The sequence below is a fragment of the Mytilus galloprovincialis genome, chromosome 4, assembly GCF_965363235.1.
Source record: "Mytilus galloprovincialis chromosome 4, xbMytGall1.hap1.1, whole genome shotgun sequence".
Classification (NCBI taxonomy): domain Eukaryota; kingdom Metazoa; phylum Mollusca; class Bivalvia; order Mytilida; family Mytilidae; genus Mytilus; species Mytilus galloprovincialis.
In genome coordinates this window covers 50,499,817-50,522,722 of record NC_134841.1, presented here as the reverse complement: position 1 = coordinate 50,522,722, position 22,906 = coordinate 50,499,817, and the positions used below count along the sequence as shown (strand labels likewise).

General features: G+C 31.9%; 1 protein-coding gene across 2 annotated transcripts in view; it reads left to right on the top strand.

The window, feature by feature from the left end:
- Nucleotides 1–22,906, top strand: part of LOC143072370 (threonine synthase-like 2) — a 44,741-nt gene that overhangs the window by 16,437 nt on the left and 5,398 nt on the right. For both annotated transcript variants that reach the window (XM_076247265.1, XM_076247266.1), the window contains 7 exons: nucleotides 4,563–4,813; nucleotides 10,327–10,521; nucleotides 11,981–12,133; nucleotides 12,777–12,928; nucleotides 16,523–16,589; nucleotides 18,657–18,805; nucleotides 22,287–22,409. In XM_076247265.1, the coding sequence (XP_076103380.1) occupies nucleotides 4,591–4,813; nucleotides 10,327–10,521; nucleotides 11,981–12,133; nucleotides 12,777–12,928; nucleotides 16,523–16,589; nucleotides 18,657–18,805; nucleotides 22,287–22,409 (1,062 nt within the window). In that variant the 5' untranslated portion in view covers nucleotides 4,563–4,590. The remainder of the gene's footprint in view (nucleotides 1–4,562; nucleotides 4,814–10,326; nucleotides 10,522–11,980; nucleotides 12,134–12,776; nucleotides 12,929–16,522; nucleotides 16,590–18,656; nucleotides 18,806–22,286; nucleotides 22,410–22,906) is intronic.

Genomic DNA, 22,906 nt, shown 5'->3' with positions numbered 1-22,906 from the left:
ATAGGTAGGATTATAGGAACAGAGTTGATTATACCCGGAGATGTGGTAGACAATCTTTAAGAAACAATACGCCAGCAAGTACACCCATGGAATATTGGCTCCGTTGTCTATTTGTTCCATATTTAGATCATCTTATAACAGAGTTTGAAATCCGCTTTTCGCATGCAAACGAAACCTCTGCACTTGCGCTGTGTCTTCTGCCTTCAAATTTAGATCTTTTGACAGATGAAGAGTTAAGCACCGTAGAAAAATTCTTTGAGGATGACCTACCAAGTCCGTCTGCCATGAAGGGAGAATTAAGATTGTGGAAAAGGGCATGGACAGAAAATGCAAACGAAAGCATACCCGAATCGATAGAGGAGACATTGAAAGTTACAAACGACAGGTTCTATCCAAATATTGCAATGATATTGAGATTGTTTGATACTCCCTGTTTCTGCTGCAACAGTAGAAAGAAGCCATTCATCCTTCAAACAGGTCAAAACCAAACTAAGATCAACAACAACTGAAGATCGAATGAATGCACTCCTTCTTCTTTACATTTATAAAGATGCACTTGACTTTTCCAAAATCATTGACATGTATGCTCGTGCTCATCCGAGAAGAATGAAACTTCTAAATCCACTGATCTAAATTAAAGTTGTTTTAAAAGTTTCGATTTTTTATGTCAACTTCTGTCAATAAAACAAAACAATGATATCAGACTTAAACCAATTTTGCATCTCAGACACGTCTACAATATCAAGTATAAAGTAAGAGTTTGTTTTACTTTAATACAAGTTCCCAATCTCCGGTTTCTGTCAGTCAGACTTGTTCTCTTTTATAGGTTTTAGTGTTTATGTTTCCTCATTTTGCTGAGCTAGAATATGTTGTTAAACAATTGAGAGGTGCTGCCTGGTGCCTGTTCCTGGGTGTTAACTTGGGATTTCTCCCTTTTCAATGTCTTTCGGTGTAATCTTCATTTTGGTTGGGTTCTGTTTCCTTGATTGGATTGGTAGTGTAATTTTGGTATTGCAGTTACGATTTTTGTTGATTTTTATATTGTAATTTTTTTTCTTCCTGAAAAAAAAAATTTGCCCCCCCCCCTTTTTTGTAAATCTCTGGATCCGCTACTGCAAGCGACACATTTTTGGTATCATCATCTTCGCAAGCCAAGGGTTACGATCCACTCCAGTTCTCTTCTCTTAATCTGCCAAGGGTGAAGAGACCGGGAGTGGATCGTTACCCTTGGCTAGCGAAGATGGGCATCGTACGAGCAGCCAAAAACAAATCAATGATAAATATGCAAGAACATCTAAGTATTTTTAGAAAGACTCTGTTTATACTACATCTGAATTAAACGCAAATACATCATGTACATAGGATAGTTAAAATAAATTCACATCAAAACTATTAGATGCGTCCAATTCCTTCCAATAAAAACTTAAGCAGCTGCTGTAAATATGCTTATTGGCGCTATACCAGTTGAACCAGAACTTCATAAGAGACAACTTTATACCCTCCAATTTTCTATCCTAGTAAGTCAAAACAATAAACTTAGAACTTTAATAGAAATACAGCTGATTTTCAACTCAGAATATCCTGAAAGTTTCATCCCGTGTGTACAAGAAATCCTAAAATATTACAATTAAATGTCGATTCACGATTTAAAAAAAAATTCCACGCCAAATTTAAATGTAGAAGCAAATTATAACAGCCATAGTCGATAAATTTAAAAGAAAGCTACAAGCTAAGTAAAAGAAAAAAACAACTTAAAAATTTCTACAAAAAAAAAATACACCAGACTCACCCTATATTGAAATTATTACCATTAGTAACACACGAGGTAATACAGGCACAAACCAAAGCTAGATTACTTAGTGGTACATACCGTTTAGAATGTGACATACATTAACTCAAAAGGGAACAGAAAGAGCATAGTGAACTCTGTGTCATTTGAAAATAGAACTCTAGATTACTTCTCACTTAAGGTATCTTAGCTCCAAAATATAAAACGAAATAATTCAAACGAGAAAACTAACGGCCATATTTATATAAAAAATGAACAAAAACATATATGTAACACATAAACAAACGACAACAACTGAATTACAGGCTCCTGACTTGGGACAGGCACATGCATTAAAAATGTGGCAGGGTTAAACATGTTAGCGGGATCAAAACCCTCCCCTTGACTTGGAACAGTGGTATAACAGTACAACATAAGAACAAACTATTAAAATCAGTTGAAAAAGGCTTAACTCATCAGATGGACAAAAAATACAATAGGACGTGGCCGGGTACTTGTACATCCCGACAACAAAAACAATAGGAACAGATCTGAGAGTTTTTCTCTGTTCGTGCAATTCATTGAATAAAATCAACTGATGTAAATATTCACACTTGAAATATTTGATAATATATACTTTATTCCTTAAGCATTTTTTTTAATTTAATCATGTTAATGTCTTTTTAACGTATACTAAAAGATAAACTACAGTCTTCTGTAAATATATTCCCTTACCTCCTTTTCTTTTATATTTTACCCTACCGTGTGACACGGGTGCTCTAACACGAAGGGATTGGCTAAATAAAGAAGATGTTTCCGTGAAGTTTCAGAAGGAATGATTTCAACTTCATCACTTGGTTTAATAGCTCCCTTGTGAGCAGCAACTTTCTATCAAGTAAATCATGATAGACGTATATCGTATCAACTGAGAGATGTATACTCCGTATGTATGCGCTGCTCGTATGCTACATAAAATGTGCAGTTCGGAGAGCTGAAATCATTTCTTTTGTCATTAAGTTTTGTTTTTAACCGACCCTCATTTGCTTAAATGTATGTCAAGATATGAGGCAGAATTAACTGTATCTGTTGTTCGGAGAGCTGAAATCATTTCTTTTGTCATTAAGTTTTGTTTTTAACCGACCCTCATTTGCTTAAATGTATGTCAAGATATGAGGCAGAATTAACTGTATCTCTTGTTCGGAGAGCTGAAATCATTTCTTTTGTCATTAAGTTTTGTTTTTAACCGACCCTCATTTGCTTAAATGTATGTCAAGATATGAGGCAGAATTAACTGTATCTATTGTTCGTTTCTGTGTGTGTTGCATTTTAACGTTGAGTCGTTTGTGTTTTCTCTTATTTTTGAGAAATTGAGATAAGACGTGGCACGGTACTGTCTATCCCAAATTCATGTATTTGGTTTTCATGTTATATTTGTTATTCTCGTGGTGTTTTGTCTGATGCTTGGTCTGTTTCTGTGTGTGTTACGTTTCGGTGTTATGTCGTTGTTCTCCTCTTATATTTAATGCGTTTCCCTCGGTTTTAGTTTGTTACCCCGATTTTGTTTTTTGTCCATGGATTTATGAGTTTTGAACAGCGGTATACTACTGTTGCCTTTATTTTGTATCCTTTATCTCAAGTTCGATGGGATAGAAAATGGGATATATTGGATAGGGACAGAATTATAGCATAACAAAAGGCACATACGGACCCCTCAAATATACGATGTGGTATGATTGCCAATGAGATAACTCTCCACAAGAAACCAAATGACACAGAAATTAACAACAGTAGATATGAGTTATATCTGTAATTAGGGGCTGAAGTGTCGAAGCAGTTCCTTCCATTATTCAAAATATTAGTTCCATTTTTCAAAATTGGCTAGTTCTTAATTTTCACATATTTTGGCATTCAGGTCCTCCGCAACCCCTCTAATGATCATTGCGGCACAATCGACAAGTTTTATCCATAACCAGGGAATGAAGAATAGCAAAGATTTAATGAAAATTAAAAAAAAAGACAAAGAAGAGTATTTTCATTTATATATATATATATATATATATGTTTTGGTATTCAGGTCGTCCATACATTGAACATTCTGTTAAATAGTTAGGGGAACCAACTAGTTTATACCCCCGAAACTTAATAAATAAATAAAGTTAAATATTTCAAAGAGTGTTTTGATTATTTTTTCTTATATTATTGAAAAATTGTTAGATAACACAAAAAATGACGAATGTCACAGTCATCTATTTCATTATTTACTTTCAACTTGAATACTTCAGCGCGGTTTTATTACCTTATTAATAGGTAACAATAAATCGAATTAAAAAAAAAAAAGTTTAAAGAGCAGCGGTTAGCTGGACGTAGTAGTTTGACTAAAACTATACCCAAATGTTAAATTAAATATATTACGTATAAAGAAAGTCAGTTGAGGAATAACCACTTAACCAACATTATTACTATTTTCTTTCATAATATACAATAATATCAGACTTGATTTTTGAATTAAACAATTTCTAAGGTTATTATTTCAACTACTAGCAGTACACAAACTGTTTTGTATATACATCAATATTTTTGAAAGAAGTTGAAAGGATGGGAAAAATTGTAACGGCTTTGGTAATTTATAATATAGGGCCAAGATAGTAATAGCAACTGCAATAAGAAAATATAAAGTTATGGAGATATTTCAATCCATTTAAAACAAGGTATCTAGAACAGATACATATTTAACACTGTTTTTTTGGATACATGTTTTATATAGAATAATATTGTTTTTCTTATTTTTCTTCAGATCTAATATTAAAAGTGAAAGTGTGAGAATGAAGTATAAAAGTACTAGAGGAGGAGTTTCTGGATTAAGTTTCCAAGATGCTCTGTATACAGGTTATGCTGCTGATGGGGGAATATTAGTTCCGGAAAGTATACCCGTTTTAGATATGGAAACGCTCAGGTCATGGTCCTCATTGTCGTACATTGATTTAGCAAAGAAATTAGTGCCTTTGTTTGTGGACGAACATGAAATACCAGCATCAGATTTAAATGGTACTTTTTGTATTATTTTTTAAGGATAAACTCAGGTGCAATTAAAAAATCAAGAAGAGCTTTAATAACGGAACAAAATAAGCTAACAGTAAAATCACAATAATACTTAACTCCGAGGAAAATTCAAAACGGAGAGTCCCTAATCAAATTGAAAGAGCAAAAGCTCAAAAACGTCAAACGAATTGACATTAACAATCATATTCCTGACATGGTACAGGCATTTTCTTATATAAAAAATTGTGAATTGAACCTGGTTATTTAGCTAGTTAAACCCTTCACTTGTGTGACAGTCGCATTAAATTCCATTAGGGACGACATCAAAAGATCAATGTAAGATAAAAAAAAAAACTTAATTCAAATAGTTTGGGGGTGGGGGTGGGGGGTTGAACGGCTGCAAGATTTGGTTATCCACATTGATTTTTACATATATCTATATGGGTCAATCAATTTTTCCCAAATTAAGTTAAGAGGGGGGTGGGGGATCAGTGAAAAAACTATGTGAATTAAGTTTTTTATCCTTCATTGAACTTTTGATGTTGTCCCTTATATTGACAACGATGTGTGAACAAAACAAACAATCACAATAGGTAAAGATGACAAATATAGGGATACAGTAGTAAACATTTTGTTATTATCTTAATCACTATAAAACTATTAAATATATTAACAAACAATTGCCTTTGTACATTAACACAATAACAGGATGTTTTAGTTCAGATCTAGATCCACGTCATATGTAACAAAGAAACACACAAAGGCTTATAGACAAGACACTTTGGCAAAATAAAAGGCAAGAATGATACATAACCGGATTTATAAGTACACAGCCACGTTAATAAGATACCACCAAAATCAAGACTAAACAGTAAAAGTAATATCATAAAGATAAATAGAATAATATTTTTAGGAGATATTAAAATGATATACAACGTCTTTACCCAAAATACATACTTCAAGACTATCGTGTATCATAAGTGTAGTTGATACGGAATATTTATCAACAAGGTTTTGGTAAGAAAAAATATAGATAGGTTATGGAGCTCCTATTTGATTTTTCAAAGTTCTCATTAAGCAAAAAATGTTCTTAAATATAGAAAACTGTTACATCATATTTTGATTTAAATTTGTTCATTCAAATATACATAAAGCAAGGGATATATAAGTATGGGGTTTGCAAAAAGTAAAAACACAAAAATACTGAACTCCGAGGAAAATTCAAAAAGCAAAATCCAAAATCAAAAGGCAAAATCAAAAGTCCAAACACATCAAACGAATGGATAACAACTGTCATATTCCTGACTTGGTACAGGCATTTTCTAATGTAGTGACCAAAATTATATCCAAAAATTTCGGAAATGAATTCAAGTGACTTTGTACCTGATTTTTGTGTTTGATTTGTTCTCATCTTTAAATAAGCATGATATTTTGTTACGATATTAAGCAGAAAACATTATACCATCATATCATTGATAGTTAACTTATAATCAAATAGTGTTTAGTGTTGCTATGCTGATAAAAGAAGATATAAAGTAATTTCTTTATACATTTATCATTGCAATTTTCTTCTTAACTAAAAGCAATAACAATTCTAAAATATAAAAATGTATTTCTGTTGATTTAATTGATACTTATGTCACGACAAAATTAATTTCATACTCAAATTCAGAAAATGTGTTTTCCCACACAGCTCAGATGATTATAAGTTCAACAATTGTTCATTGGAAAAAAAGAAAAAAAAAAAAAAAAAAAAAAACGAAATCCAAGGAAATTTCAAAACGGAAAGTCCCTTATCTAATGGAAATTGAAAAGCTAAAAAATATCACTAACCCTCAACCGACACTTAAGTCGAAACTACTATTATCTATTATTGGTTTTATGTTCTGTCAGTAAAAAGTTGTGTTTGCTTCGTCTTCATTAAACACCTGTCTGTTAAAACTCTCTTAGAAATTCGATTTTGATAAGTTATCTCTTTTTTCTTTGAATTATTTACGTGGTACAATTTTAAAATTTCCAAACACGGCGCAAAGATTACAAAGATATGCCAAATAAAAATAGTCATTTGCGAAGTGAACTGGACCAACTCTAAATTTCCAAAGGTTGTGACAGTTTAGATGTTATAACTGCATGGAGGGCAGTCCTCAAACAAAAAAAAATCAAAGATGCCCTTACTGGTCCAAGTTGGTATAATATTTCAAATTTGACAACGGTAGGGCAATAGCAACAGAAACTACATATTTAAGCCTCCCAAACGAATAGCAGTTTGATAATGATAGAAAAATAAGTTTTATCTAATAAGGTAAACTAATTGAACGTGGCTACGTACTTATACATCCATCCCAAATGAATAAAGCCCTGTAATTTAAACTGGTACTTTTAAAAAAATCTTCGAATTGTAAAGCCAGTACGGAAGCCGGAGTTACTGGAAACAAGTGATGACAGGAAAATGATTGACTCGTTCTATGTTTTTTTCATTTATGCCCTCTGGGGAAACTGTCCTTACCTTTCTTATCCAAAATCTTTTCCGAGCGACTCTGTCGACCTTCGACCAACCCTCGTTGTGATCTATGATTGTGATGGTAATGTTTTTGAGATCAGCTTGTATGTGCCCAGGTGATCTCAAACGACGACTTACGGGTAGGTCGGGCTTGCAAGTGTAGTCACTTCGATGACCATTCATGCGTTTGTTGAATGGCTGATATGTCTCGCCAACATACTGCATGCCACATCGACACTGTAGGAGGTATACAACATTCTGGGTTTTGCAAGTTACATTGCAAAATATAGTGTACAGTGACCCAGTCGAGTGGCAAGTAAATGTTTGGGTATTTAGTATTTGTTGACAAGTCAGACAACGTCTATATATACTGATATACACTATAATGTTAAGTGAGTATTGACCTGCACCGGACGCAGCATCACATTCATTGTAAAACAATAAGCTTTCACGAGCTACGTCCTTCCTTGTGATTGACGACATGAACAAATAGTATTGTTTTCCAGCGAAACTCTTATAACGTTTGTTCTAATAATTGATTCAATATCTTAAAGGCTCAAAAGTGGCCTACATTTAGAAAAGTTTGTTCTCATACTTGATTTAAAGTTCCAAGTTACTAAGTGCCCCTAAATTCTATTTAAGAGTATTTAAGTTACTCGATTATCGACAAAAACGGTACTTGATTTCGTAAAGCTTTTTTTTCAGGAGGGAGCACAATGATAAAACTAAGTTGCTTCCATCTCGTAAAGGGTTTATGATATTTTTTTCAAGCTTACTTGTAGTATACATGCTTCGTGCATTTCATTTACTCTAACAGCATGGCGTCTTACTTTTTTCAATAATACAAAATATGCGAATAACTGTATGCAACTGAGCAGATCTACAAAGACAAAATGAAAAGAAAAAAACATATGTTCATGGAACTTTCTTATTGATGAATGAAATATTTGATGCGTCCGCAGCGCTTTAACGGATTTACATTCATCAGGAAAGCTCAAAGCCAACAGTGAAAGACAAAGATGAACAAATCCTTGAACGCTTGAGGAGCTATAAGACCGAAAAAGACCTATAAGGAACAAAATACACTTAATTATGTTTGTCAGAGGGAGTTACAACCTTAGTTTCTTAATTTCTAAAGTTATCATCAACGGAATATTTAAGAAAAGTATGTAATAAAAGATTCCAATGCCGAATTATAAAAATTTGCAAAATAATATCATAATATATAATAAAACATTGTAATTTGTGTATGCTTCAGGAAACACGAGATGTGTATTGGCTAATATGATCTTATCTGGTTTTATCATTTATAACTTACGAACATCATAGGTTAGAATATTTTTTGCTCCATTAAATTCCAATCTATTCGTTAAGCGATTCTTGTATCATTCGACAAAAAAATAATATTAAAGCTAGAACACTTGAAACGAAATCAGCGATAACCTAATTTGACTTATTTTTTGGGTCACTAACATTCATTAATAGTGTTATTCAGTATGCCTAGCGGTCTTCTCAAAATAAATGAATATTGGTAGTTTGACTAAAATCATCTAAGGGGCGCAGACAACTTTAGACTGAGCTACAAAAACTCCGATCAAAACTTGGGGATCCCAGGTGGGTAGTTCTATGCACTTCTTGTAAAGGACCAATTGCAACCAATATATTAAATAAGTATTATGCTTTTAAAAGAATTTTTGATAGGTGAATGTTCTTTGGTATAAAATGTTCGCTACAGATATAAAATAAAGAACAGTTTTAATGAAAATCTTGTAAATATTTTGGATGACCACACCTGCTACTATTTAACATGGCTGACATCGATAGTGGAAATAACAACAATAAAAATTACAGAAAATATAAAGTGGGATCAATTTTAAATGAGTGAATTTTGTTTGGTCAGGAAGTATTATTTTTACTTAGGCAGTTATTCTAAAAGTATAATGACATACTAAAATCTTTGGGACCCTTGTTGATTAAAAATGATTCGATATGCTAGACATTTACATATTTTCAAAATGAATGAGAAAAAACACTATTATATGTCTGCCACGATATATCAGTTTAGTTAAAAACAAATTTTAAATGACAGACTGGGAGTTAATTTTGATCAAATAATTTTTAATCGTTCACTTCACCTATTTTTAAAATCTTCAAATAATTATGTACTTTTCTTTTTTACATTCATATGGCAATAGAATGCATTTTGAATTTATATCGTCAGATGATAAATAAGGGGTCAAATTTAACATCAGTATTATCAGACCACTCAATGTTCTTACTTAACAAAATACTATTTGTGTTTGATCAAGATAAAAATGTAAAATATACTTGAAATAATGTCAGGAATCGCTTTATTTTCTAAAATGAACGTGTCGTTAGTTTTAATGTAAGGTATGTTCAATACTTAAGTACTAGTACTATCAGGTCGTATATCTATATTCCTACACGTCTGTAATTTGTTGACGTATATATCCTAACGTTTATAGAGAGATTGCCATCAAAGATGGCTCGATTTCACGTCTGCTACACAATGCAGAACACATTGCAACCTCTAATGGCCATTCTATTGTACCTTTAAACGACATGTCTATTAAAAAATGTGACTTCTTTTGTGAGAGGCGCAAACTCATTTCCTGTCGTAGTAGAGATCAGTAAATCACCACGGAGAGAAATACAGTTAACTGCATGACTTACAATTAATTTGTAGCACTAGCAAATAAGTTTTTATTAGTACTAGGCTTTCTGAACGTATCATGATTGGAAACTCGACAAGAGACTTTAACTTAACGTCATAGAGCTAAATGTTCAGACTCATTTCTTGTATTCATATTTGAAACTTTGTTTTTAACCTGATTTCTAACCACAGTTTTTTGCACTCAGGCATTTTACACAATTACAATTTGCTTTGGTGACCTTAAGAACTGACGTTGATTATGTTTGTGAATGATAAACATGGTTTTTACATTTTTGATTTCATTATAGTTTATTGTTTTAAGTATGTTTATTTGTGTAATTCCAGATCTTTTAGACAAAGCATTTTCAAAGTTTACTCACCAAGAAATAGCCCCAATACAACGTCTTAAAAATGGTCTCAATATAATGGAGCTGTTTCATGGTACAACATGGGCTTTTAAAGACTTAGCGCTCTCGTGTGTAGGACAGTTTTTGGAATATTTTCTGTCGAAACAGAAGAAGCATTTGACACTTGTTGTTGGTGAGATTAATTAGTTTTGAATATTGGAATTAATGTATACATATTCATTCATGGATTTTTAGCACAACAATATCCGAAACAGAAAAGGGACAAATAGGTCACATCTGGAGAGGAATTAAAATCGCATGCAAACATGGCATTAAAAAAGCCTTGGGTTCAAGGAAACTGGATCGGTTAACAAGCTATCCTTTTCTAACTGGAGAGAATATTAAAGTATAACCAAAAAAAAAAAACTATTCTGGCCATTTTTTGGTACTTTTTGAACCTTACTAAAACTCATCAAGTTCAAGGCGGCAATGCGTCTTATTTCTTTTACATACACTTTATTTTTATAATTTCCTGTTTTTTTTGCAAAATAAAAATGCATTTAAAGACTGTAAAAAATGTTTAGAATGTCTAGATGTACCTATTGTCTATTAGCCTGACTACTTGTAGTTGTAATGGCGCTCAAATGATTTTTTTTACACTAATGTGGAAATTTAGTTATGTATATGAAACTTTTTTTGATAAGAGGGGAAACTTATAACTCATCTACAACAGGCCTTGAATGCGATGCCAATCACGTATTTCCTACTGTCCTACTGTTACAATTTGGAAAGGTCAAAATTAAAAACGCAGTCGAAACATATGTCTGTTATTATAACTCATATTAATTATCATTTTGTAATGATATAATGTTTTTTTAAATTTTAAATTTCAGGGGGACTCAAGTACTTTAAAAAGCTTTTCATGAATTATGAACGCTAAAAGCCTAATATTTGAAAGTCAACGATGTATAAGACACAATAACAGTTGAAGACTTTTTGACTAAAAAGCATTCAAAATCCCTCTTAGCTCAACTTTGCCTGAGGGAGTTGAAATCTAAATATCTTCTTAATTTATAGACAGACAGCAAAAGATAGGTTTGTTATACTAGTAAGTCATGTCAGTTCGTAAGTTTAACCATATGTAGGTGATATTCAATGCATCGTCTTTTTAAACAATGCTCACTTACTCTTTGGAAACTGTAATCATTACGTCTGTCATAAGGTAATAATGAATGAAAGAAAATCCCTTCAGAATTATGAACTTATACTATTTATGAAATTGCTTATTTAAGTTAACAAGTATTCCAAAAAAAATATTACTTCTGAAAAAAGCAATCAAATAGAATTTATAACCATGTACTTTAAAAAATAATATGTAATGAATTTAGCTTACATCATGAACGATTTCAAGCTTTTAGGTTTTAATGGAATGATTTATTTTCAGTTGAAATCCTGTACATGAAACATTAATGCTTAAATGTTGTTAGACTTTGTATAAGGGAATATAAATAGTTAGAATGATGGATAGATATGCTGTAGTTTCGAGACCTGAGTATAATAGATATTGCCTTATCGATGTAATGTTACAGTCAATAGACCTATTTTAAGGAAATTGATTGTCATTGTCTGGAGTTTATAATCCTACATTTTAGGAACCTCCGGTGACACCGGTAGTGCAGCAATAGAAGCTGTTAAGGGGTTCGAGTACGTTGATATTATTGTACTCCTACCAAAAGGTCGATGTTCCAAAGTCCAGGAACAACAAATGATAACAGCTGTTGAGAAAAACGTACATGTATATAGAGGTAAATTAGAAAATTTTATTATTGCTACAATGACTTTTTTTGCTGTTGTCCATTTGATAATTAGATGTATTATTCAAACAATTAAAACTGACATAATTATATATACTCTCTTTTTTTGTAATAAATGGTAATTAAATTTTATACTGAGGTTCAACGATTTTATAGATTAGTATGATTTTCGATTGGTTTCCTATCCTTGAATGAAATGTATTTGATTTTGAAAAAAAATATTGCTAACTCTGTGTAGAAAACTTAAATATTCGTTTTGGTTTTATCGTATTGAAAAAGGTTTTTGATTTATCGAAGTTCCTGGCGATACGGTATGATGTCTATGAGACACCAATCCATCAGGGACTAAATGATGTAGATGTTAGCAACTGTGTGTCACTAAATGTTGTTTTCAACTATTGACAAAACCAATACTGCATAGCACGCGATAAAGGGAACCGACATAAACAAATGTAAAATAGCTGCTTTTATTCATATTGCTCAGCTCCGAAATTTGAAATGAAATCCTACTTTGCAGGAAACAACAATACGAACATTCACTTATTAATTAGTTTTCTAGTGTAAATTTTTTCATTGACATTGACAAAATATATGACACACAAACATATAGTACATAATTTTTCTTTGTTTTAAGTGGAAGGCACATCAGATGATCTTGATATTCCAATAAAAGAAATCTTCAAAGACGTTGCTTTCACAAAAAAGCACAATTTATCGTCTATCAATTCAATAAATTGGTCCAGAATAATGGTACAGATAGTTCATTATATTTTTGGCTATTTACAGGTAAGTTAGTATAATTACCGGATTTGTTATAACATTCAACACGACGGGTGACACATGTGGAGCAGGATCTGCTTACCTTTCCGGGGCACCTGAGATCATCCCTAGTTTTTGGTGGCGTTCGTGTTGCTTATTCTTTAGTTTTCTATGTTATGTCATGTGTACTATTGTTTGTCTGATTGTCCTTTTCATTTTTGATATGGCGTTGTCAGTTTATTCTCGATTTGTGAGTTTGACTGTATTTCTGGTATCTTTCGTCCCTCTTTTACTATAAAATATGACATGTGTCATTGCCTCCAATGAACCATTGTACAAAATTCCCCTATATAACCTTTGTTTTACATAAATAACATTGAATTTCATTGAAGCCAAAAAACGCAACAACTGACACTGGCATAGAGAACACATTTTGGAATATACACTATGTACGAAGTGACGAAAGGAACATTAGCGTCTAGTAAGAGACAATTTATATAGGGATCAAAAATAGTTTCTCTTCTCGTAAATTCTTGCATATTGTTTCTAGTGTTAAACTGAAATATCCTAATCTAGAAATGGACTCTGTATAAGATTTATTTAAAATGAGCCCTCTTTGGTTAGTTTCAGCAGTGAAATTATAAAGAAAGCTTCTAACAGAAATATCATTATTTAAAAAAAAAGCAGATATGGTATGACTGTCAATGAGAGATTCTCTGCCAGAAACCAAGTGACCTAGAAATTGCTGGAATTTCCAAAATTGTCTGACATCTATAATCATTGCAGTTTTAAGTCACAATTAGAAATGTATGATTAGCATGAAATGTCAGAAATACAACACAATGTTGTTACAACCTTAAAACACTAATCTTAACTTAGGGAAACTGTGTAAAGATAGAAGGCCGTTTCGAATATGACCTGAGTTTGAAATTTAATCTGGGTAAATTTTCTGTTCTTTTTTACTAGAGGCTCTAAAGAGCCTGTGTCGCTCACCTTGGTCCATGTGCATATTAAATTTAAACAAAGGACACACTGAGATGGATTCATGACAAAATTGTGTTTTGATGTTGGTGATGTGTTTGCAGATCTTACTTTATTGAACAATCTTGCTGCTTACAATTATCTCTCTTACTTTATTGAACAATCTTGCTGCTTACAATTATCTCTATCTATAATGAAATTGGCCAGAAGTGACAGTGGAAAATATTTTGTAAAAATTTACAAAAATTTACAAAATTTATGATTTTTTTTTTAATTGACTATAAAGGACAATAACTCCTTTGGTCAAGTTGACTTATTTGTAGCTAATACTTTGCTGAACATTATTGCTGTTTACAGTTTATCTCTATCTATAATAATATTCAAGATAATAAGCAAAAACAGCAAAATTTTCTTAAAATTACAAATTTAGGGGCAGCAACCTAACAACGGGTTCTCTGATTAATCTGAAAATTTCAGGGCAGATAATGGCGGCCATCTTGGTTAGTTGGTCGGGTCGCCGGACACATTTTTAAACTTAATTACACCTTATATAAGAATGCCAGCTTTTGATTGGCTGATAGCCAGTGTATTTTTCGCATATTCTAACATTTCTTCCTCATTTCAAACGAATCTGACTGTTTTTCACCACTGCCGGTGAATATGCCTCAAATATCATGATTTGCCATTTTGGATATTCCTTTTTTACCCTCGCGAGCATTTTCCCGCCATTCTTTTCGGATATGACGTTACATAAAGACAGCGCGAACGCGTATAAGTACATGTATAGTTCCCGCGGTATATTTTATGATAGTACTTGTCCTCAAATAAATATTTCCTTTTCCTAGTACAGAGAGTTTAAATTAAAATTCATTCGGTGTAATTAAACAGATATATCATGTTATGGAGGGGTATTTGAAAAAAATACAAGTCTTGGGACAAAATTTCCCTTGCCTAGCGGCTCGGGAAATTTAAGTCCCTCGACTTGTATTTTTCGCAAATACCCCTCCATAACATGATATATCTGTTCAAAATACCCCTATGATGATTGTGGCCAAGTTTGGTTTAATTTGGCCCAGTAGTTTCAGAGGAGAAGATTTTTGTAAAAGTTAACGACGACGGACACAAAGTGATGAGAAAAGCTGACTTGGCCCTTCGGGCCAGGTGAGCTAAAAATTCTTACCACCCGAAGCACTTTTACACATCTGAAAATAAAGTTACGGACAGTCTGCTTAGTTTCGATCAAAAAGTTACGGACGTCTTATGCATTTTTAAAAGTTGGCCTTGCGCTTTAGTGAACTCTATATTAACAAAGTTATGGTAATTGTTAGTTATTTATTTATTCAATAATCCTATAAATATTTACATTCTGCATGAAAAACGTCGCAAAATGTACATTTTGTATTAATTGGTCGGGTCGCCGGACAGATTTTTAAACTAAATACCCCAATGACGATTGTGGCCAAGTTTGGTTTAATTTGGCCCAGTAGTTTCAGAGGAGAAGATATTTGTAAAAGTTAATTGTTAGTTATTTATTTATTCAATAATCCTATAAATATTTACATTCTGCATGAAAAACGTAGCAAAATGTACATTTTGTATTAATTAAGGTGGTACCCAACACTTTCACTAAAATTAATTTTGCTCGTTTAATTTTTATAAAATTTTGTCAAAGTATTTACTTTGACCCTTTAACAAAAATATAAAAATTTCAAAAATTTTGAACCAACCGTTTTGTCAGAAAAATTACACTGGTTATATAGCAGTTTGACAAACAGTTATCTCCCTGTAGTGTTAGGTACCACCGATATCACCAAGTTTAGAGTCCGCCATCTTGGGCTGTGGGTAACTTAAACAGCCGCTTAAGGTGGTATGGGAGTCTAAAATAAAAATGATAGAATTTGTTCATACTTTGCCAAAACGTAGTATCTATTGATATATGTTGAAAAATATAATAAAAATGATAGGTCACCGCGCATTTTCTCAAGCTACAGGACGTGACAAAATGACACATTTTGTATGGATTATACAGGAAAAAACACCATTTTGGGATTAGAAACTAAACAAAATGATAGAATTGTTAAATACTTAAGGAAAATATAGTTTTCAGACAATGCTTTGAGAATATCAAAAGAAAAGATAGGGTCACCGTACGTTTTTCCCGGCTAAAACACAAAATAGGAAAATTCCATGTACATTCCTTCAGAAAATACACTGTTTAAGAGTTCCCTCCCCTTAAAATGCCAATTTAAATAAAAAATAAAAACAACCAAAATTAATCAACATTTGCAAAAAAATTAATATTTATAAGTTATATTCTTATAAATTGGTTCTTTCAAATGAAAATTCACATTAAATATCTGCATTCCTGCATCAAATTTTGCTGACTTGATAGAAAATCTGGACCTTTGATTCTCTGTTTTTTACAATCCAAGATGGAGGAAGACACCCATACCACCTTAAGCACAGTGATATTGTTACGTCGTCAGGTTCTTCGATATAGAGTACAATAATATGTAACGTACCCGAGAGCATCAAACAATTAAAGAACGCTATGATAGAATTCGTGTTTTATTTCTTGCATAATTGTACATTAATTTTATAAACTTACGTATAATCATATATATCATAATGATATTGCAGATGTGTCCACGTTGTGACGGAGAGGTAGAAATAATAGTGCCAACTGGAGCATGTGGAAATGTAACATGTAAGTTATCGGATATTTACGATATGTTGGATCTATAAATTCGTTATTCGTTTATTTCAATAATTAACAATGTAAACATAATCATTAGCATAGAAATATAGTATTTGGTTCATCTATATCATTAATGACAAATAAACTCGTCATAGATACCAGGACTAAATTTTGTATATACGCCAGACACACGTTTCGTCTACAAAGGACTCATCAGTGACGCTCGAATCCAAAAAAGATCAAATAAAGTACTAAGTTGAAGGGCATTGAGGACCAAAATTCCTAAAAGTTTTAACAAATCCAGCTAAGGTAATCAATCCCTGAGGTATAAAAACCTTAGTATTTCAAAAATTCAAAATTTTGGAAACAGTTACTTTATAAATATAACCATATCAATGATAATTCATGTCAGCACAAAAGTGCTGTAAAACTGCTGACTACTGGGCTGGTGATACCCTCGGGGAAATAAATCTCCACCAGCAGTGGCATCGACCCAGTGGTTGTAAATAAACTCATCACAGATACCAGGACTAAATTTTGTATATACGCCAGACGCATGTTTCGTCTATAAAAGACTCATCAGTGACGCTCGAATCCAAAAAAGTTTAAAAGGTCAAATAAAGTACGACAACCAATAGATATAGGAAGATAAGGTGTGAGTGCCAAAGAGACAGCTCTCCATCCAAATAACAATTTATAAAAGTAAACCATTATAGGTCAATGTACGGCCTTCGGCACAGAGCCTTGGCTCACACCGAACAAAAAGCTATAAAGGGCCCCAAAATTACTAGTGTAAAACCATTCAAACAGGAAAACCAACGTTCTAATCTATATAAAAAACGAGAAACGAAAAACACGTATAAATTACATAAACAAACGACAACTACTATACACCAGATTCCTGACTTAGGACAGGTGCAAACACTGCAGCGGGATTAAACGTTTTAATGGTACCAAACCTTCTCCCTTTTTCTGAAACAATAGCATAACATCACAACATAGAAAACCACACGATAAAATATCAATTAGAAGGCTTAACTCAATCAAAAAATACAATGTATGTATTTTAATTTTATAAATTTGACCGTCTACCGATTCTGAAAGGTGTTTTTTATCAATAAAAACAAATATGGTGTTATATTGATAAAATAAATAGAATTCATATAATCTTTTATATACATGTATAATAATGCAATAACACGGAATGTAATTTATATATATAAAATTTTAAAGTTTCAAGGTGGTTCTGGCTGCAAGAAATTATAAAGCAAAACCAAAAGTAATTAATACTGAATAGTTGTTGATTCATATCACACAGTCAATTCGCATTATCTGTCAACCAAACATGTGTTTCTGTAGTTAACGTCTTTAGGGTACAATCAAATTAAAAATAGGTAATTATGTATAGTTTGAAAAGAATTTAAAAGAATTGAGAAATCAGAACTAATAATGGAAAAACCAAATTTCCGAGGCCAAGGACTCTGTCATTTACTTTGTGAATTCCTTATTTACTATATAAATAAGTTGTTGTAGGCGACTGATTTTGAATCAATGTTTTCTGCAAGTAGAGAAATAATCGCAGAATTGTCTATTTTTACATAAAAGCCCCGTGATGAAAACGCTTGCTCCAGGAGTCGGTTGTAATTTTCCTTTGCAATATAAAAAAAAAAATATTTCAAAACATCAGCAACATTCATTTAACAACAACGTGTTAATATCTCCTGTGACAATCCTTGATACAGCCGATCTAAGCCAGTGGGTTGAATTAAGAGTATTGTAGAGTTAGTTATATAATTGTAGTAAGGGAAAAGGTTACGTTGATTTTCTCTATAACGCCTTATTTACACATAAAGCCTTGACATTATGAATTTTCCAATTTTCATCTTCAGTCATTCGAAATAATATAATGATAGAAACGTATGCTATGCATTAATTTGTTTAACAACTTGTACATTTCTGGAATATTCCCCTTTCATTATTTCGACAAATATTCGTTGACTTTACATTAAAAAAAATATAATTATCGTTTTATTGCGCTTTCTTTTAATTAATGCGAATTGAACCTTTTCGTTGCAGCTGGGTTTATAGCCAAACTAATGGGTGTTCCAATCAAATTTGTCTGTGCTGTTACACAGAATGACATTGTTGCCCGGGCAATAACCAAAGGTGATTATTCAATGTCAGATAGTGTTATTCCTACACTAGCTCCAGCGATGGATATACAGGTATTTTTTCAAGATCTGACACAAATAAGAACAGTATCTTTTTAAGTAATGTAGTTTGTTCTGCGTTTTTTCATTAATCCGTCATTTGATAACCAGCTGTACAATTAATTGAGGATCCTAACGAATTTTGCTTTTTCGTATTCCTTCCAATTTTGCCTAAGATTTACATTATATAAATATAATTAGCTGTATGTATAAATAAATATGATTAGTTCAGTTTGCCTGAAGATTTATCGACAATGTTCTCTCGTTGTTTCCTATTTATCCGCAAACATGGCTGATTGTTTTATTTGGTGTCAACATTATACTGTTCTTTGAATTTCATTTTTTTTCTTTCTTCCATCCATGATTGTTCTATAGATTTCGATTTTTGTTTCATTTAATTTAAATTAAACACATGATCTTCATGGCTCTTTATAGAAGCCATGAGCTGAAAACTTGTTGGAAGTTCCCTCAGGTCAAACGATGCTTCAAGAAAATAATAATTGGATGAAAGCGAAAACACAATGGCATAAAAAGAGAAAACACAATGGCATAAATAGAGAAAACACTGTACATAGTGTACGTGTTCTGTATGCTGGACATCTCATTGTAAGCTTTTTAGTCAACATTTTAATCGATTTTTTATGAAATTTATGGTAAAACTTATTTTAAAAAGGTCTCAGAAGAGTTCCGGTCATTTCATTCGGGATTGTGTTCCTTTGTAATCAAAATTATTTCAAAGTAGTTTTGTTAGCTATAGCATCGTTAGTCCAATTCATGAAAAAAGTTAAAAGAACGATTACAATTTCTTTTGAGTATTGCTTTGTGGACATGTAATACGTGCAACGCTTGTGACATTGGGACGCTGCAATTGTATTGCAATCGACCTTCCGACTACACAAAACAGTTATCTCTACAAAAAAGCAGAAAAGCTTGACTGACGCCATTTTCTCTCCCTTTCTTAAGCTCTTACAAATAAATTTAATATTTTATACAATTAATCACAGTTATTTATAAGAACCAGGCAAATCTGACAAAAAAATGATTCAAATATTTTTTTTCTAGGAATTGTCATTATCATAACATTACTGCAACTAAAAGCCGAAATTTTCCAATTTTCATGTCTGATTTCATCATACATTCCAATTTCACCACTTCTTATGTATCTGATTGAGAAAATAAAGACTTATTTCTTATTGGAAAATTTATTTTACCACAGACTTATATTGTACATATGTGTTATTAAATGTGTCTCAGGTAATAAAAAAGGTTTAATGAAATCCAGAATGCTTTTCAGACGCATACAATTCTCCAGTTGGTTGATCGTCTTCAGATTCGTTATAATGATTTTAAAGATTGATCACGATTTTTCAAATTCGTGATCATAAATTAAAAAGTCGCGTAAAATCTTCAAGTTCCATTACGATCGTAACTGTTTAAATATTAGACTGTTGTAGGTTATATCACTAAAAAGGTGAAGTTCCTTGGTAATTGCATTGTGCGCAATTAATAAGGAAAAGGAAAGAAAAATAGAGGAAAATGCAAAAAAATAAAGAAAATACCAATGCAAAATACGAGATATGTTTTTCACTGTATATACCTTAATAATCGTGATAATGTAGATAAACTTATTATAATTAAAGGGAACTCTGAAAAGGTCGCATTCGATTAATTGATCACTTTTAATCTGTTTCCTATCAGACATAAGAATGAGAAAATAGAGAATACATGTATGTTGTTTTCACTATTAAACATTCCTAATGATGTCTAACAAAAACATGAGATTTATGGGCCTTAAATGCAGGCTAATGATAAATAAAATGAATTCTTACAAAAGAGAAAAAGAAAGCTTACACAAATAAATCTTAAAAGTGTGGTGTAAATCATTGGTATGTAGTCTCCGAGCAATTAATCATGGTTTGTATTTATTATGTTTAAAAAAAATGCAGAGGAAGTACAAACAAGTCCGATGAAAAAAATGGAAATTTGGATTCCGGAACACACAAATATATAGTAAATATTAATGCTTTATGAGAAATCCTTTTGAACATGCAAATTATAATTTGTTTGTTTAATTGAATGACATTTTTATTCATACATACATTTTTTCTAATTTCTCGCGTGTTAAAAGTTATTAGAAGTTCATCTCTTAAGAAAATATGCATTGATTTTTTTTAATTAGCAAAAGAAAGAGATTGCAAATATGCAAAGTTGCCGGCGGAGTCGTGCTTTTAGAATAGAATTCAAAACAACAAGTGGACATAAGAATATTTGATAAAGTAATCCTTTTGTTTGTGGTACTTCTACAAAAATTGGCTTTTGGTTTGATGTATGAAAAAGGTATATATGAAGACAAGAACATCTTTTTTTCGCCTCATGTAACGCAAGAAAATTCAATTAAAGCTTTATAAATTTCGTGCTCTGCAGTTCATTTTGATATTTGAATTCAGTATGCTACGAGGTGAACTTATCTTATTTTTTTTTGTGTTTAACGTAATTTTCAGCACTATCGGCTATATCGAAGAGAACAGCCAATCTTGGCCAAGACATTTTGACTAAACATTAAAAAAAGTTCATTTCTATCGATGTACTTTCGTGTTTTAACATTCTACGGGTTAATATCTTTGATATGTAGTTGAAATTATGTAGCCTCTGAGTATGGAAATGCTCCTTTTTATATATAGTACTAGTACATTTTTGTTAAACATTCTCGAAGAACGTTTTTCAAATGAGATAAAAATAGCTGCCAAAAATTACGTTCTTTTACTTAAATCATTGAAGGAAACAAATTATGTTTAATTTTTGAAGAATTTTAATACAGCTTTTTGTATATTCCGAATCGTTTTACAACAATCTGCATGTGTTTGTCTTTTGAAACAAAAGAGTAAACGGATAGAGATTTCCAAGAAACAAAAATTTAAAGCAATTTTCTAAAATTTTGACCCCATTTATCTCTAAATTAACCAATGAAAGTAAATTTTAAGTATAAAAAAAGCTTGTTTGTAAATTTTCGTAACACATGCAATAGCTGTTAGATGCAAATGACTTCCATGCGTAAAGCTTTAAAAATATTGTGACATCTAACATTGTCTAATTAGCTAAAACTATGCAATCATTCCTGTTTTTTTGTGTATACTTCTTTTCAGATACTAGTATCACAATCAATAATCGCCAATCCATCTTACTTGCAAAGAGATTTTTGTAAATAAACACAGGGCATTTCCATAAATGCTCTCAAAGTTAGATGTTCTTGTATTGGTTTTATAGTAAATACTGTGTTCATATCATGCTGTATGCCCATGGAAAGTTTGGCCATCTAGGTTCAAGGTGGTTTGAACGAATTGAAAATTAATGAATATCTAAAATAGTTGTGGTAAGCCATGCGCCCTGTCACTTAAGACGGAAATACAAAGGAAAGTCTTGTAAAAATGTCTTTAAACATTGTTGAAATCCGCTTATATTCGAACACCATTCGTAATATACTTACGTTATCTTACAGATTCCATATAACATGGAAAGGTTGTGGTACCTGATAACACAAGACAGTGAACTGATTTGTAAATTGATGACCGAGTTTGAATCCAATGGTAAAGTCGATATCCCAACTTTCTTGAAAAATCAGGTAAAAACCTTTATACTTTATGTAATGAGATTAAAGTGTATGAAATTAATTCACGAATATCTAATAAGACTTCGTTTTCGTGTTGATATATGCATTTGGTTAAAGAGAAGATGCGTGAAGGGTTTTATTTTGCATCAAATGAAGAGTATTATTAAATCATGTGAGTTGTTTTTTAAGAAAAGATAAGGTTGTGCAATTTCTTTAATGTGGTGTCTTTATAATCAATGAATATTAATATGGATTTTAAGGTATAAACATGGAATAATTTTCATTTTTCTTGAAAGAATGACTAAAATGTGAATAATTTTAATAAATATTTGCGTTTAGAAAATATCAAGCTAAGAGTACGAACAAGCCAATTAAATAGACAATAATAGTGCATTGACTTGACATATCAACGATATAAGGATGAGGCTTAGAAACGGGGAAATGCGAGGCTGTGCCGAGCATTTTCCCCGTTTCGGGCCGAATCCTTATATCGTTGATATGTCAAGTCA